Source organism: Taeniopygia guttata, chromosome 17, assembly GCF_048771995.1.
Source record: "Taeniopygia guttata chromosome 17, bTaeGut7.mat, whole genome shotgun sequence".
NCBI classification, from domain to species: domain Eukaryota; kingdom Metazoa; phylum Chordata; class Aves; order Passeriformes; family Estrildidae; genus Taeniopygia; species Taeniopygia guttata.
Window position 1 is genome coordinate 6,061,814 of NC_133042.1, and position 18,213 is coordinate 6,080,026.

The 18,213-nt window shown below is 44.8% G+C and overlaps 1 protein-coding gene across 2 annotated transcripts; it reads left to right on the forward strand.

Moving 5' to 3' along the window:
* Positions 1-114: 114 nt before the first annotated feature.
* DOLPP1 (dolichyldiphosphatase 1) lies at positions 115-16,244 on the forward strand. Of its 2 annotated transcripts, XR_003963092.4 has the most exons (9): positions 115-265; positions 8,355-8,455; positions 10,037-10,121; positions 10,383-10,482; positions 11,218-11,316; positions 12,597-12,725; positions 13,225-13,314; positions 13,779-13,912; positions 15,341-16,244. XR_003963092.4 is itself a non-coding variant. In XM_030286688.4 (8 exons), the coding sequence occupies exons 1-8, from the start codon at positions 190-192 to the stop codon at positions 13,813-13,815; spliced, it is 717 nt and encodes a 238-aa protein (XP_030142548.1). In that variant the 5' UTR covers positions 115-189; the 3' UTR covers positions 13,816-14,562. The 2 variants fall into 2 exon arrangements, 1 of the variants encoding a protein (XP_030142548.1); XM_030286688.4 differs by lacking the exon at positions 15,341-16,244 and having other exon boundaries at positions 13,779-14,562.
* Positions 16,245-18,213: the final 1,969 nt, after the last annotated feature.

Sequence of the window (18,213 nt, forward strand, 5' to 3'; positions counted from 1 at the left end):
TGCCGCCAGCCGATTGGCTGAGACTCTCCCCGGGCTGGATGTTTAATTGGGCGGTGCTGGGCTGCCCGGCGCCTCACCTGCCGCGCGCTGCCATTGGCCCGTCGCTCCCCGCGCCCCCGCCCATTGGCCGCACCGCCCCTCAAGAGCGTCTCGATTGGCCGTAGCGGCCCGGCCCGGTATCCGGGTAAGATGGCCGCAGTCGGGGAGTGCTCGCTGCCCGCGCCGTGGCGGCCGGTCTCCCTCACTCACGTCGAGTATCCCGCAGGTAACGCTCCGTTTCGCCGCCGCCGGGCCTCCCCTCCGCACCTCCGGGCGCGGCGGGCCCCGTCCCGCCGCCCCGCGGTTCAGCCGAGGGCCGCGCTGGCGGCTGCCAAATAGTGAGCCATTTAGCAGCAGCGCTGAGGCGGCAGGGCGCGCGTGCGCGTTGGGGGCGGCGAGGCGCTCTGCCAGATTGGGAGCCGCGGCGGGAGCGGCGCTGCGCATGCGCGGTGGGGACTCCGGGCTGGGGGGCTGAGGGGACGGGGAGCGGGAGTGGGATCGGGAGCGGGCTCGGGGGGCGGCTCCGTCCCGGTGATCCCGGAGCCGCCCGGCCCTCCACTGCCGCCCTGCCCGCTCCATCCCGCCGCCCCTGCAGCCCTCTGGCCATGTGTGGTGCCCTCGGCTTCGAGGCGAGGGTCCCACCCCCGGCGTGCAGCTCCCCGCTGCCGCCCCAGCAGCGTGCTGGTGCCGGTGTCACCTCGCTGCTCGCTGTGTCACCGTGCCGCCGGACTCCGGGGGTCCTCGTGGCACCCCCGGGAGCGACGATGTGCCCAGGGTGGCCGTGTCCCCTGGGTGGGCTCGGCTGCCAAGGGAGTTGGGTGGCTGTGCTGGGAGAGGGGGTGGCAGGATGTCCCTGTCCCAGTTGGATCTGCTGTTTTTTTCTGGGAGTGCTTTGGTCAGTCAGCGCTGAGGGAAATGCCCTGAGGACTCCAGGCACAGGGTGTTTGTGGCTCAGCTCTTGGCAAAATGGGTTTGTGTCCTGGCAGCGTTGAGGAGCCGTAGGTGCTGAGTGCAGGATGTGCTGTTCCAGCTGGGACAGGTATGATCCACAAAGGTCCTGCACACCAGCAGCCCGACCCAGGTGGAATGAATTCCTGAGCAAATGGGTCTGTGTTTAGCCGGCATATGCCTAAGCTGCGTCCCATCAGTATCTGTAGTTGTTTGGAGCTCCTGTGGGTGTTTTGTGCTGAGCTGGGTTTGGGTGCTTGTTATAATCAGAGATAATAGAAAAATGAAGTGTCAGAGTTATAGTATTAACCATTTGTTCAAAATCCAAATCTTGTCTAAACACTCTTCTCAGTATTTCCACTTCTAGTGAGCCTCCAGCTTGCCATGGAGTGTTGCTGTATGTCCTGTTTCAGTAGCTGGATTTTAGTTCCTGATGAAAGCTCCTCTCAGCAATGCAATTCCTAAAGCTTTTAAAGTGCTTAGGGATCTTCTGGGTTGAAAGTGCCCATTTAGCTAGGAGACCTGAAATGTGACAAGGCTGAAAAATACCTGGCACTGGAGATACATTATTTTTTGGCCCTCGCCCTTATGGCTGTTTCATGGTTTTCTGTGATGCTTTATATGAAATACTGGCATTTCCTTTTCTGTCTTGCATTTTCCTCCACATTGTCAGCTCCTCTGCCATCCCCCTTCTCAAATATATTAATGTGTCAGTTTGGGAGAGATGGGAAATAATCTTGCCAGTAGTACTGATATGTTCATGTTTGTATCTTATCTCCTTATCTGAACCTGGCAGTATACACAGAGTGTCCTGTGCTCCATTTGTTGGATTGGTTTGGGAAATGAAGGTGGTGGAAATCGCTGTACAAGGGTTATCTATCAGATGTTGAACAATGTGACATAACCCGTTTTTTTTCTCTTGGTGTTGGGAGCTCTTAAACAGGCAAAGGGAGGTGATGATTGTGTGGAGGGGTAAATCACCACCCAGCTTATGGTTGTGTTTGGAGAGGATGGGCAATGTGTTTATCTTGGATAAAACGTTTTCATGAAAGCCTGTAAAGTGGAGACAAAGGACTAAAACAATAAAACAACTGGAGGTATAAAAGTTTGTTAATTTATTTTCATAGAGCCATTTAAGTTGCAGAAGCCACTGAGATCACCGAGTCCAGCTGTTCCTCCAGCACTGCCAAGGCCACCACTAACCCCCATCCTCAAGTGCCACATTTATACAGCTCTTAAATCCCTCCAGGCATGGGCAGTCCACCACTGCCCTGGGTAGCTGTGCCAGGACTGGACAGCACTTTCTGTGAAGAAGCTTTTCCTAATATCCAAGTTAGACTTCCCCTGGTGCAACTTGTGGGTGTTTTCTCTTCTCCTGTCCCCGTTCCTTGGGAGCAGAGCCTGATGCCTGTCCCCCAGCTCTCAGGGAGTTGTGCAGAGCCAGAAGGTTCCCCCAGGCCTCCTTTTTTCTCCCGGCTGAGTCCCCAGCTCCCTCAGCTGCTCTGGGTGCTCCAGGTCCTTCCCCAGCTCTTTTCCTCCCTCTGGACGTGCTTCAGCCCCTCAATGTCTTTCTTGTTGTGAGGCCACAAACTGACCCCAGGATTTGAGGTGAGGCCTTAGCAGTGTCCAGCACAAGGAAATTTGGTGTCATCAGTGAACTGAGAGTACACTCAATCTCCTTGTCCAGATCATTAATAAACATGTGAAACAAAACCTGCCTCATAACTGAGCCCAGCCCCAGCTGGATTTAGCTCCTTTCCCCACCAATCTGTGCCTGGACAGGTTTTTTTTACCTGGAAAAGAGAGCACCTATCCAAGGTGTGGATGTTCTCCAGGAGAAGGCTGTGGAAAGCAGTGTCAAAGGCTTTACGAAGTCGAGGTAGACAACGTTTTGGTCTAAAATAATGACTTGCAGTAAACCATAGGTCTGATGCTTTTACCTGGATTTGGGGAAAGTGCTCTTAACTTTATTTAGAAAGCTGTTTCCCTTCAGCCTGGGCACATCTGAACTCCAGGTCCATAAAGTGCCTAGATAATGTATATTTATAAAGGAGTGATGTTGGCAGCATGCTCAGCACAGTGGAGTTAATGTAGCCTTGTGCTGCTGAGAGGGTCGGAACGAGAAATAGATCCTGCTTTTACCAACATCAATTATTAAGTTGTCTTGGCATGTCGTGTACTGCTCTGTGGCAAACAGCTCTGGCTCTTGGCTGATCCCAGAGGCTGCTGTGCTGCTCTGAAAATCTCACATCTTTAAAGATTTCCAGTGCAGAATCCCAGCTTTCATCTGCCATGGGTGACTGTCCTGGGACTGGGTAAAAAGCTGTCACTGCTGATTCCTGCCTGGCAGTCAAAGCCTGGATTTGGGCTTCTGCTTCTAATTGTGAAGGGGAGACGTGTCTCCATAAAGGTGCTCCCTATTCTGATCTAATGTTTCTTTGTCAATAGTGATATATCAGACCCATCCTTAGTTGCTTGTGTAGCTGTCCAGCTCTCCAGGGCTTTCTGTGATGTCCACTTTAAACAAAATAAATGAAAAACAGCAAATGAATGCTGTGGTAATCAACTGCAGACTGGTCTGAGGAATGGAATCTTGGAGACCTGACTGCAATACTACCCATAGGGAATGTTAGGATTAAACATAGGGAGAAAAAAAATGGCCATGGCAGTGCTGCCTGTGTGTGCTAAAGCATGCTGCTGCAGAGGACAGCCTGTAAAAATATCATCCTGATGCTGCTTTCAGAATTTTTTGATCCTGGAGCATTTCATATTACCGGCTCTGCTTTGGTGAGACCAAGGAATGATCTGGCATAGTGTCAGGTTGCTGGCAGGTTGGCAGGAATAATGCTTCTTCCCTATGTCCTTCCAGTAATGAGCTGGTGATTGCATCAGGGCTGTTAAGTCCTTTGATGGATGTATAAAAGCTGTATCTCTAAGTGTTCTTTGAATCCATTTCTGCTTTGGATCTCACGGTATCTGTGGCATTGAGCTTTGTAGCTTAATGTGGTTGTTGGTTCTTTTCTGTTAAGTCCACTGTTCAGTAATTTCATCAAACACTCTCTCATGTGCAGTGAGAGGCAGCAATTGTTTGCTGTCAATTTCTCCATGTAATTCATGACTTTGTGGAACTGTTGTATCATCTGTTTTCCTTTTTCAGCTGAAAATCTGATTTATTTGATGTTTTCTGAATGGCTGCTGTTGCATACTTATCTTTGTCCCCATTCTATTTGCCTTTTCTGTGTGTACTCTCCCTTTTTAGCTGGTGAGACCACAATTGCATAATAAATTTTTGTAGTGCTGTAACAGTAACTTCTGTTGTGCTCTTAAAAAAAGGTTCTTCTTGCCTTTTTGACTACTGCAGAGCACTGGATGCTTCTCTGAAGGTATTGGCAAACAACTAAGTCTGAGGGTTTTTGTTTGATAACAACTGAACTAAATCCTGTCATGTCATGGGTATAATTAGGGTTGTTTTTTCCCGTATGCATTGCTTTGCATGGGATGACTTTGTGCTGCAGACTTAAAACTCATCTTCAGGGACTTCCTGCCTGTAGGGTGAGTTTCACTGGAGAAACATTGAGTTCCTGGTTTGTTTGGGTTTTTTATTATTATTTGGAGAAAAGAAAGAAAACTTCCTCTCTTCAGTGCAGCTGGGATTCTTAGAGCTCTGGGACTTTCTGGACCTTCTCACACTGGACAAATTCTTTAAGGAGAGAAACCTGGCGTGCCAAACCTTTTCTCTGCAGAATGACAGACTATTCCCATTTTCCCAGTTTCTCCAGGATGTCCTGCAGCCAGGCAGAGTTGGAGGGGCAGGTGTGCAGAATCAGTCAGCGGGTAAAGAGGTTCAAAGGTGCTGTGTCTGTGCTTTGGCTCAACAGTTCTTGTTGCTGTTCAGTATCAGCACATGCAGCTCCTATAGGAATGTTTGTTCTGATAACCCTCCTGTGGCTCTGTGCAGGCTGGGAGCTCACAAGTCAGGGCTCATTCCAGAGCTAAGCAGTATCTCTTAGAAGGAGCAGATCCCACTCTTGTTTGGCTGCTTTAATGCGGGGTTTATGTTTAATTTCCACGCAGAAGGTATGTCTGATTCCTGCCTTTATGCCATAATTTAAAGCCTCCTGCAGATATTATTGCTGTCCCACAGCTGTGTTACGGGGATATGCACAAGCAGAGGAAATTACTCTTTTATATCATGAATATTTAGTGGTGTAAATGCCCATGACACACGTACACTGCATGTTGTCTGTGCAACTTGCACATTTGCCCTTAGCCAAGAACTCACAACCAGTGGCAGTGCCACAAATAGATCCTTCAATAGGAAGTGGTGGTGGCAAAGCTCAGTCTTGTGGTAGGATGTGGTTGGGGGCTGTTGATTCACATTTTTACATCCTATACAGGTTAAGTAGATGTGGTGAAGCTCAGCTATTTCCACCGACAGGATGCTGGGTAAAATGTTGAATTGGAGCAGAAGTAGATGCTGAATGAAGGCTGAAAAAAATAGCGTGTGTCTGAGCTATGTATAGTGCTGCACGTACTTATCTCTTGGCTGCCCAAAAATGGGGTAGTTGCATCCTTTATTTTTGCTTTTTGAGCTCCAAATAATGTCCAGGGGAAGCTGGACTGTAAAGCAGAATTTAAAACTAAACGAAACCCAAGATATATATTAAGTAGATTCTCCGTTTGCATTTTTGCAGAGATTTTGTCTCTGTTCCTGCTAGTTGGATGAACTGCTTTAAAATTCCCAAATGTAGTATATTAAAGGAAAATTAATTTTTTATTAAAAAAAGCAGGGGTGCTGCTTGCTAGATCTGACTGGACTTTAAACTGTGGCTCTCCTGCACGTCTCCTTTCCCTGGGAATAAGTCTCGGAGCGCACTGGAGCGTGAGAGGAGACAGGAGTGACAGAAGTAATCACGCTCCAAGGCCCCTGGAGCGCTGAGCAGCGCTGGCCTTTCTCTCAGAGCTCACTTTGCCTCCTCCGCTGGGGATTTCCAGTCCTTTCCGAGGTTTAGTCACTGAAGCTCTGCCTTAAGCTGCTGATCCCGTTTGTGATGGCACTAGTGTGTGCCTGGGCTGCCTTCAGTTAGTACCCAGCTGTTTATTTGCCTCCTCTGTAGGAAAAGTGGCTTCAGAATGTGACTGTTTAATCGCCATTAGCCACAGGAACAGGAAGTACTATTAGTGATATCTGCTGTAAATGGACTGCTGAAATATTTGAGGAGCTTTGTAGGCACATCTGGGAGTGATGGTGTCTGGTTCCCCTCTCAGGTGTGGTTTCTGTGCTTGTGAAGTCTGGGTGATTTGATTTATTGGGAATGTTATCATGTAACATAACAGAGGATTTTGAGTTCGCTGCTGCTGATCCTATTTAAATTAAAAGACTACTCGTTTAAGTACCTCTCCACCATCTGCACAAGAAATGGAACCATCTGAGAAGATAAATAATCTGGTTTGGTTTCTACTTGACAAAATTATGGCTTTTAGTGTGGAAGTGCTAAGCCTTTATGTACCATGGATTAACAGAGTGAGTGATCTGAAATGTGGTGATCTCTTGATGATGAGCTCTCTTTATTTGGTAATGCTGGAATTGAGACTTTTGTAAAGTATTCCTCAGGCCTTCAGGGTAGTTTAATTGTCTCTTAACAAGGTGGATTCTCTCATGAATTCCCTCATCACTGATGACAGAACTCATTTTGTTGAGAGTTTGTGATTTATGTAAAACCATAAGGGGCTTGGTTGTCTATTGCCAAGTAACTGGTATTGTCACTTACATCCCCTTTGTGTTACCATAATCCATTGCTTTGGGGGCATTTGGAACACACCTGGTGCAAGACAAACCTGCCATATGGAGCAAGAAGAGTTTCAAATTCAGTGATTTCCAATGCTTTGCAGGTTAAAACCAAAGCAGAACCTCACTTCAGGGGAAACCCAGCATGCCTGGGGGTTTTGTCCTCCAAATCTTCCTCCTTTCACCTGACTCCTGCTGGTAATCCTTGCTGATGATGTTGCTGGTTCTCAGTTTAACCCAGAGTTTGAAATTACAGGGGCTTCCATACCTGGTGTAACCACAGCTATGTGGCAATAACATCAGCAGCATGAACTTTGTTGTAAAGAGGATATAACTTGTTTTTTTTTTTTTTTTTTTTATCAGTTCCAGCACTCAGAGGCTGAGGTTAAAGTCCTTTTTGCCAAGTGCTGCTTTGAAATGTGGGTGTGTGGGCTGGAGAGACTGGGTGTCTTGCAGTGGAATTGATCTAGGAATGAGTCCAATGCTCAGACTTGCAGTGGCATCCTGTTTCCTTTTGAGAGGAGGGAAGAAGGACAAATTTATGTGGGGGCTGAGCCTTTTGTGTTCAGTGATGGGATGGAGAGGATCTGGTCTGTGAGAACCAATACTCAACCATCTCTTCTGTTGCTTGCTTTGTTCATACAGCGAGTTTGTGGTGACTTCTGTATTTAAAGATTTTCTGGCAGACAGCTCTCACTCTTCTCATACAAATTGCTGATGTTGGAGCAAAATTGCTCTGATAATTTTTTATGTCCTCGGAATTTGTGCTGACATCTTTTCTCCAGATACTTCTGTATGCATCCCTTTTTGGGGAAGAGAGGCAAGAGAAACTTGGTTCAAAATGCACAGCTGCTCCTTACTGTTGCTGCCCACTTCTGTGTCTGTTGTAGTTCAGAATAAAGGTTTTGAGGGACCTTATGACCTCTGTGAGGTCCCATTGCTACTCCCTGATTCTCTCTGGGGAATAATTAGACTGTTTATTATTTGGGTTGCAGGCCCAAATCCCCCTCTGTGTGGTACAAGTGGGCTACTGGTTAAAAAGGCAGAGTTTCCTTTATTTCCCTGACATCTCCTGCTATGTTTAGTTATTTATTTCCTTCCCGTTTTGCTAATGCTGGTGTTCATGCAGACACATGGTGAGACAGATTAGGAAGCTGATCCAGCTGAAAACTAACCCATTTTAGTGAGGGAGTGGGAAAGGATTTGTTTGGGGACTGTTTGCTGGCTCAGAGAAGAAATAGGAATGAGGGGAAGGGAAAGAGGCTGCCTCTCTTGCAGCAGCCTGTGCTCATGTTGGATTAAAGTGGCTGTGGGCTCACATCCATGACTATTGCTGTAAACTGGTTGGCAACAACTGCTGCTGAATGATTCCAGGCTCCTTTCATCCCTGATTTTGAACCTGTATGGAAGCATTGCTGTCTCCCTGCCTCAGCTCCTCTGTCATTCTGGAACACGGGGACTTGCTGCACTGCTGAGTTTGCCCCCTGCTCTGTGATACAGGCCTCTGACTGACCCATGTTGTGGCAAGCAAGTACCTGTGAAGTTCACACTGATTGGTTTCTCTTCTTTGTTTCCCCAGGTGATTTCTCTGGCCAGCTTTTAGCTTATTTGAGTCTTGGTCCAATATTCATTATTGTTGGCTTTGTAACACTCATCATATTCAAGAGAGAGCTTCACACGGTGAGTCCTTCTCTCCCTTCCCAGCCTCTCCTTATGACAAAAGTCTTTTCCTTTGTCACCTGGGGCTTCTGTATTCACACTTCTTTTTCTCTCTAAAAGGAGCAAGCTGAGGAAAGCCATCTTCCTGTCAGGGAACAGCAGGAGACACTTAGCACCTGTACAAGGTTAAAAGGCTGCTCAGCCTTTTCTGACTTCTCTGTTATACTGGTGTGTTTTGGACGTTATCTGTCCAGAACCATCCAGGGAGATGTCTGAGGAAGTACAGAATGCTGTTGCAGAGTGGGAACACTCAGAAAATCCAGCAGGATCATAACACTGGGCAGTATATGCAGGAAATGGTGTGTGTAACTCAGGGGGATGCAGTTTCTTTGAACTACTGAGGCAGAAAAGGGGATAAAAATAAAACTTAAAGCTTTCCAAGGGAGTGGATCTGTCTTTAAGGGTTGTTTTTCAAATGTGAGTTGAATACCAGGGGTAGAAGAGACTTGTTTCAATCCAAATTCTTAAAATGCTGTTTATCTGCTCTGCCAGGTAGTTGGGAATCAGTGTCATGGATAAACTCCCTCTAGGATATATAAACCTCTTGTAACATTTGTCTTCAGTAAACAGATAAAACAGGGGCCACTGAAAGGATTTCAAATGTAGGGCAACGGTGTCGTGGGAACCAGTGGCCCAAGGGACCTGGGAATAGGATTTTCAACTAGGGAAGGCGGCTGTTCAGTTTTGACAACTCCAAGGTTTTGTGTTGGCCCAAAAGAGAAAAGGAGCCAGAGTAACTATTGCACAGATTTATAGGTTTCTCAATACAGGGTTTTGTTTGGTGTTGGTAATGAGACAAGTGTTGAGGTTGATTCTCAGTTCTTCATGTGGGAAGTCACCACTGGGCTGGAGAGAGACACTGGCTGACTTGCAACAGCCTGATCCGTGGCTCAGGATGTGGAATGAAAAATTGCTTCATCATGTGGAATGGGACTGAGTGCTAAGGAGGCAGTGTCATCACCAGCTGGGAATTTGATCACAGCAGCAGGACTAATTCAGAGGAGGTGTATGAACTGTGAAGTTGAAGAGCAAAAATAAATGCTACCAGGTCTGGCTTAGCTCAAAATGTGAATTCATCTTAGACTGAAGACAGCAGCTTCAAGATGAAGATATTCATAGAGGGAAAAGCCAGAAAGCCTAGAAAGTCACCTTTGTTTTAAACTGTTTAGCCAAATAGCAGTGTCTGTACTCCCCCTGTTGGTCGTTGGGAAAAGCCAGTTCCCACAAACCTGCCCTAATAAAATGGTCACTTTTTACACTCGCTGGTACAAGGTGCTGGCAGAAGTGCCCTACTGTGTCATTTTTGTCTTTCTGTGTATCAACTGCTGAAAAGCTGCATGTACACAATATGTTGCCAAATAGAAAGTGAGATGAAAATAAATGCTTTTCTTCTCAGGTACAGAATTTGGAAGCCATTGGTTTTAACTCTTGTAGTCAAAAAAGAAAATTAGAAACATAATGTTTGGGGTTTTGTCAACAGAGAGAGCCTGGTAAGTAGAAGGATCTCTTAGAGGGGATGACACAGCTGTCTTGCCTTCACAGATCTCTTTCTTGGGAGGGCTGGTGTTCAACGAGGCAGTGAACTGGTTAATAAAAAATGTAATCCGGGAGCCTCGGCCGTGTGAAGGTAGAGTATGGACCATGAGTGTGGTGATGTCAGGGGAGTTCTGGGTGGAATGCTGACTGGGGGGGGATTTAGAGGGGTTTTCCCCCTTTGCCTTACATTGGCTGTGGATGTTTGGGTGTAAAAAGGCTGACAGAGCCTCCTGAGCAGGGACATGTCCTGTGGACTTTCTGCATGCTCCAGCAGCATGGTCTGGCTTCACATCTGGAGTGTTCCAGCTACTGACCATACCGTGACCATATTCTTTTTTTCTTCTCTTCCCAGAAGCCCATTCAACAGTGACCACAAAATATGGGATGCCGTCCAGCCACTCCCAATTCATGTGGTTTTTCTCTGTCTATTCCTTTCTGTTCCTTTATTTAAGGTAAAAATTCCAGGTCAGGTTTTGACTGTTAATATGTTGAAATGCCTGAAATGGGTGGCTCCCTTGCTAGGAGCCACGTGAATGGGATAATGGAACTAAATCTGAGGACCTGCACAATTTATTGTGGTTCAGGTGGGATTGGAGCATGTCTGTCTCAATCTGAATGTAGGACTGGAGTTTCTTTTTCTAAGCTGTGATGGTGCCCCAGTGTGAGGGAGCGGGTGGGGGATAGGGAGGAGAAATGAAGAGCTGCTTTCTCATTTTGTCTCAGTTTCAGTAGGGTTATCTACAGTCTTTTGGATAATACCAGCTGTCCACTTGCATGAATTTTTAGTTGACTTCCCTTACCAAGTACTGGGTTTACTTGTGCTTTAATGAAGTTCTTTCTGGGTCATGGCTCTGTGTGTGGAGGAAGACAAAACTCACAGCTCCTCCTGACTCTGTGGGTGATGGAGGGACTCTCTGGGCTCCCTGTTGCATGTGCTCAGCACATGCCTCTCACATCAGTGTGAGCATCCTGCCTTCCATCACAGCAGTCCCTGTTCACAGTTGGAGAGGAACATGTGTGTCTTCTTGCCTGTTCCTTAACTGCTGCCAGTGGGACAGATTGCTGCTGGAATGGGATTGAGCTGCCCATGACTGCTGTGGAGTAAAGCTTTCTTAGGGTTTCAGAGGGAGGGAGGTCAGAACTGCTTAGCTCCCTGCCCTGTGCTGATGGCTCTCCATCTCTTTCAGAATGCACCAAACAAACAATGCGAGGTTTCTGGATTTACTATGGCGACATGTGCTGTCCATCTGCCTCGTCACAGTGGCTTTGCTAGTCTCATATAGTAGGTATGGAGCCACTGTTTCTCTTCTGCTCTCATAGAGCCTCGTGGCCTGTCCCAGCCAGCAGCCCTGGAATTCCTTATCCTGCCTTCCCCACCTCATTCTCCACTGGCTGTACAAGTCAGAGCTTTGTAGAAGTGTTGCCATGAGACTCAATAAATAAAAGTGCTGCGTGTGTGGTGCTTCACAGAAGCATTTACAAAACCCCAAATCAGCTGAGCTTGTGCCAATTTCCCACAAGCTCCAGTGCTATTCTCCATCCACCCTCACTGCCTCGCCCTCTTTGCAGCACTAAGTGTGGAGGCATTGCCCCATGCCTGGGCACACCAGCATCTGCAGCATGTGGATCACTACAGTTGATCAGTCCCACTGCTTTGCTTGAGTATTAGTTAATCAAAACATTTATAGCTGTTGGCTTGCAAGATTTAGTTCTATTGAGATGGATGAAGAAAATGGAACTGTGATCGTGATTTTTTTTTTTTTTTCTCTTTAGTGATTAAATGTAAAGTGAGCTCCAGTGATTGGAGAAACAGACAAATTCAAGCTAGAAATAGGGTCACATTTTCCACAGGAAAGTACTTACCTGTTGGCACAGTTGACTGTACTCTACAGCTGATTACTTATTACTAATTATTTTAAAAGCCTGACAGGACAAATTTGTCAGAGTTATATGGTCTAATTAAAACAAAATTAGAGGAAATCAAGTGACCTATGTTAGACAGAAGGTCAGATAAGATGATCATAATATGTGAGCAAAAAGAATTTTGAATGTAGCTTGTGCACACATATGACAGGCCAACAGTGCAGCTCTGAGTGGCTGCAGTCAAATGAGCACATTGGTCATGCAGCCTCTGTGCCTGTCACATTGGAAAGCACCAAAATCACAAAATAAAAATGTTGTCCATGTTCTTAAAAGCCTTTAAGCCCCAGCTTTGCTTTGGTGGCCTGGAGGAGACTTGTCCTGTTACTGCCTTTGGAAAAGTCTGTTGTGGGAACTAACAGTATTAGTTCTTCAGCTGATCCAAAGATGGATGAAGAATGTGGAGGGTTATTGAGTTAAGCTCAAACTAGAAGTGCTCCAAGCTGAAACTGCTGTACCAGGGAAGAATTTTCTCCATCTTTTCCCCCCACTATTTTTGCCAGCTTTTTACTGAAAAAAGACACCCACTTTTAATGTCTGGAGGGTAACTTACACCCATGTCTGTAGGTCCAGTGACACCTCAGCTCATGAGTCTTGGCTCCTTTTGTTTTAAAGCCTGTCTGGTGACACTTCTCTTCCACTGCAGGGTTTATTTGCTTTACCACACCTGGAGCCAAGTCCTATATGGAGGTGTGGCAGGAAGCATCATGGCCATAGCCTGGTTTGCCTTCACACAGGAGATCCTAACTCCCCTCTTCCCGAGGATAGCTGCGTGGTAAGTCTCTTTATTCGTGGAGGTTTGTTATGGATGATAGAAATGAGAATTCCTGGGCTCTGTCCCAGTTTTGCATACTGGCTGTTGTGTAACCTACTTTGTTCCTCCATGTTTTCTTGTGCATGCATATATACAAAGGATCATATGTCCTTGATAAGGGTGGGGAAGAGGGAATTCAATCAATTGCCACATTTTTTAAAGCCCTGCTAAAGCTGTGAGGTGTGGTAGCCTGCTGGAGGAGCTTTGCAAGATGAACAGCAGACCTTTCTTAATGAATGTCTAATGACCTAGTCAAATTGCAGAGCTATTTACATGTAATATAGTCTGGAAATATTGCATAAGGAAATAAAAAAAAGGTTTTTTTAAAATGTAACGAAGAAGCCTTTTGACAGCCTAAGTGATAGAACATTACTGTTAAGGAGACCAGTTTTTTTTTTTAAATCAAAATTCCAGTAAGAAAGTCTTACTATTGTCCTTTGTCCACATTGTCCTTTTCCAGGCCAATTTCAGAGTTCTTTTTAATCCGAGATACCAGCCTCATTCCTAACATCCTGTGGTTTGAATACACAGTCACGAGAGCAGAAGCAAGGTAAGTTCTGTTGTGAGTGGAAGAGCTGTTGCTGCTCTGACCTTTCAGATGCAGTTATTAATTAATTTTCTGATATATAGCTGATAATTTTTGGCTCCTGTGGGTAGAATAGCTCGAAGTAAGGAAATACCAAATTGTGGATTAATGATTGTACCTGAAAGGTGAGTCTGAAGAGGGTGTGATTTAAGAATTTAATCTCATTTAAGTAGCACTTCAGTTCCCTGGCTTATGGTTTTTGCAAAGAGTTGTATATAATCTTGCATCCACACGTGAGCTTGTGTACACTGAAGATGGGATGGGTGTTCTGAGAGAGTGAGGGGAGAGGGGGGCTGATCAGCTTTGTGGGTATGACCAGGGGCACTTTGGTTTTGTGTGGAGCTAAGCAGAGGCATACTTTGATCCTCCTGTATTTCCCTCTGGTTTGCTGCAGCCCCTGTGTCACCTGTGCCTGTGTTGCCTTGCAGGAACAGACAGCGCAAGCTGGGTACGAAGCTGCAGTGATGGAACGCGGGGACCAGGGCGCGCTTTAACGGAGCCAGACAAGAGCAGAGACCTGGGAGCAGCAAGGAGCCTTTTAACAGACGGACCAAAGGAACAGGCAGGGACCATACCCAAAACCTGAAAGCCTTTGCTCTGCTTTAGCAGCTAAGCTGGATGCTCCCTGATGCATGTGGGACCGTGCAGGAGTAGAAACTCATTTTGAACACAGATGCACATGGTTGGATGTACCATCGTGTCTACGTCAGGGGAGGGGGGAGAAAATGCCTGGTGTTGTGTTCGGGGGAGGGAAAACCAAAAATGAATCCTTTCTGTGACTTTTTTTTTCAGCATGAAATATACACACTATTTATTTATTTTTTTAAATGGAACTATTGTTTATGGGGTGGGTGAGGCGTTGATTGTGTGTTTTGCTTTTTTTTTATTTTCTTTGGAAGAAGATGACAAAACTAATCTCAAGTTGGTCATGTTTAATTAGGGCTTTTAATTCTTACATGCTTCTTAGGAGGGAGGGGATCTAGGAGGGGTGACCTAGACAGAGGGAGAGGAAGACTTTCCTTTCTGCAGTCAGTTTGGGAGATCAAAATCAATTCCAACTGTACTTTGTACAGACAAAAAGACAGACTATAAAGATCTGATTTTTAACACTAGTGACAGTTCTGCAGGGAATCCTGCATGGATACCAATTAAGGGGAGTGTGTGTGTAAAACAAAGGAAAAACACAAATATACTGACTCTTATTTTTTTCCACTGCTGCTCCTGTTGTGTAATTAGCAAGAGTGTCCTTTTCAGAGTCTCTTCTAGGTGGCGAGATTATCATACATATCTCACATTATTCCATCTCTTCCTTTATACTTTTATTATCTCAGGGTTGCTGTGATCTGTACAACTTTTGTTGTACTGAGGGCACTGGGAAGCCCGTTGGTTATAAGCAGTGCTGTGCTCCAGTGAGAGTCAGCCCAAAGCCTTACAAAATTCAGTTGCTGGTCTCTGTCTTAAGCACTGGATTTTTTTTTTCTGTTAAAGCTTAAGGAAGGGATTTTTAAGAATGAACATAGTGACAACCACAAATGAACAAGGCAAATGACTAATAACTAACTCAGCTGTTCTCTGAATTATTCCTTGAAGAGTCCTGTTAGACTCCATCCATGAAATCCAAGTAGGGAACTTGTCCTAGCAGAGGCTCCTGCTAGTTATCACAGTAGCTTGGTTGGGGTTCTGCAGCTGTAACCTTGAGTGCTGAACTCCTACAAGCAAGTTTTGCTCTCCATCCTTCTTCCATTCCGATTCTCCGTCTGGCCGGTGGCGCTCTGGATGCTGTGTCTCTGTGGGAGTGTGCCTGCCATCTCTGTGTGCTGGTGATGCCTACGACCTCTGTGGCCCATGAGTTGACCTGGCAAGGGCTATACTCAAAGTGCTTCAGGGCTGTGCATGGACACTTTCTGTATTTCTAGTATATAATGCAGCAGTTCAAGTGTATCTGCAGAGAAGTATTTATTCAAAGCACAATTGACTTGAACTTTCACAGATAAAGGACAGCTTCTGAACTGGCTCAAAGGTCATCGGTGTGCCTTCGATGCAGTCATGAGCAGAGGTAAAATGACTGTCACATCTCAGTCTTGCTGCTTGTTTTACTATCTCCACTTTAATCAGACTCCTGCATTATAATGCTGCTTTAAGTGAGATTTTTTTTTTCTGTTCATCCTGGTTATTTTTTTTTTTTTAAAGTTTTCATCTGTGCCTGTTGCTATAGGAGTTTGTGTTTGTGTGGAGTGGGAGCTGCTGTTGGACACCCAGAGTATAAACTGTAGAAAGTGATCCTGGATCAGGAATGAAGGCTGTTTAAATTTCTGTGTTTAAATAGCTACGGGTAGTAAATGAACTGTTTCCAGTTGGTACAGTAAGTATATATATTCTTTTAAAAACTGTTTAGTACTTGCATAACATAAGCAATCCTGTAACATCTGAAGGACCTGAGCACTGGATCTGCTTTGAAGGTGCATCATAATAAAGAGGCATCTTGCAGCTTTCACAAGGACATTTGATCTGCCTTAGATCAGCTCTGTTGGGATTGGACAGGACATGAGATAGGTCCTGTGGCATGGTGGTACCATATGTTTCAGTTTGAAAACTGGTACTTACGTCTTGCAAAACCATTCATTTTCTCTTTATATCTCTTGTAAGTGTACTGACAAAGCCAGAACAGAGATCACACCTCTCTTCCAAGGTCACTGAAGGAGTGGATTGTTTCAGGAGTGGCTTAGCACTTCCCCAGCCTCTCGAGCTGTTACAACAGACTGATGGAAAAAATAAATATATGGAAACACCTACTGAGCATAGGGGGAAGAGTGTTCATCTCCCCATGGAGAGCAGTGCAGTGTAAAAAGCTGTTCCACTTCATGTTGCCTTCAAACCCAAGTTTCCTACAGTAATTCTTAGGAGTGAGGGAGAGGAAGAAGAGTTCTTGTAAGACACTGTAATAAACTCTCCTCTGTTCTCTGAGTTGTTTGTAACCTGCATCTCCTGCCTACTTTTGCTGTACCTTTTCAGAAATCTTTGCAATACTTGATATACAATAGAAATTCCTTAGCAATTCTGTGGATTTTCTTAACTAAATGGTGCTGTGCAGGAAAAAGATTTGAGCCCTGCCTTATTATCCTACACTTGTATGAAGTCTCCTGCCACTAGTTTTCTGAAATTGAATGTTTTCTTTGGAATATGTGGCTTTGCAAGCAGATGCTTTCTCTTCCTCCCCTGTACTCAAGGGGGCTGGATGGAGATATGACAATAAAAGGAAGGTGACAGAATGCTGTGGTTCACTGTTCTTGCTATCCCCACACAAACATTGTCCCATTAAGGGCAGTTATGTAACTTCTGCAGTGTTTAAGGAGATTTAAGCCTTTTTGTAGCATTTATCTGTTTATTGTGTCCCAGATAAAATTTAACAAACATTTCCAAACTTTGCATGACACGGATCCCACTACCCAACAGTATTTAACACAGGTAACTAACAAAACATGCAACACTATCAGGCTGTGTCAAAAATTGCACTCATACCCCAAGAGTTATCTGAATATTTTCAGTCTATGAATTTCTGAAATAATTGTTCCAAATCTGTTGTTTTTCTGGAGCTTTAGTTTCTTCTGCTTAATGTGCCTTTAAGACAATGGACATCTCTTGATAAAACAGTCAGAAACAGGGAGAACAGTATTCAGTAAGCCAACACTGAAAAAAATCTTGAAGATACAAACCAGAAGGATATCACATTTGAGAACTTTTACCATAAGAAAAGACTTTTTAAAGAAAAAACCTTGTAATGATTTTAGTGTCCTTTCAAGCACTTTAAAAATCAACCTCATTAATCTGAATTTCAGCTTTATGTTTTAATAGGGATGCATTAGGTGGTTTTTGAATCTTGTATCTCTTTCAGTCTGCTCCCTGCAGCTGTACTCTGCTGAAGCTAGTAGGATGTCCAGATTTAGATCCAGAATAGATCAATCTTCTGAGGTACAGTCTTCAGCAGCACATGCTTATGCTTAGTCTTTAATAGGTACTTTGCTTTGAGAGCCTTCCCCTTTGAGACAAAAGTGGAAAAGGGCCAGTCTCAAATACTTCAGTGGCACTACTTGTGCTTGAAGGCATTGCAGACATGGAAAAATAACTCATTTCATGGTAACAGAGGCTGATTCAGTATGGGGGGAGGATTACTCTGGCACAAGGAATATTTTTTCCATGTAAAAGGCTCCATAAATCCAGATCTTGTTCAGTAAAGTTTGTTCTTGTGTGTAGTATTTACACAATCACTTAGAGTTTGATAATACTGAGTATCCTCTTGCAGTTTTCAGTCTGATTGATTCAGAGGAGCCACCAGAGCAGGTCTGTAGTGCTCCTATTCGTGTTTTTAGGCTGTCTCTCCATTCAGGATTCTTCTAAAAGATCAACTAAATCCATGTAGATCATGTGAAAGTGGCAGTTCAATCAAGTTCAATACAATCACTGGCTGTGCAGGTGAGTTTCAATTAAATTTTCTTTTAAGGTATGTATTAGGTATAAGATAGAAGCTTTGAAATAACATCCTTTCAGGAAAAAAATGCCAAAGCATTGGCATGTATATTTTGAGAAGCAAATTAATTTTTTCTTCTTTTACTTTAAAAAGCTTTAGTGCAAATTTGTTCATATATGTTCAAGTCACTTAGATCATGTCCCTTGCAATTTTTTCCCTGTTAACAAAACAGGCCATCACACTCCTAATGCTTCTTGTTTATGGTGACATCCCAGCAGACACATCTTGAAGGGTGTGCAATTTAAAGACAGGATTCTAACTGCAGAAAGAGCACTAGAATTCTTTATTACCTTATGGTTTTACTAAATAAAAGTGTAGTCAGGAGCTTGGGTTCCGAC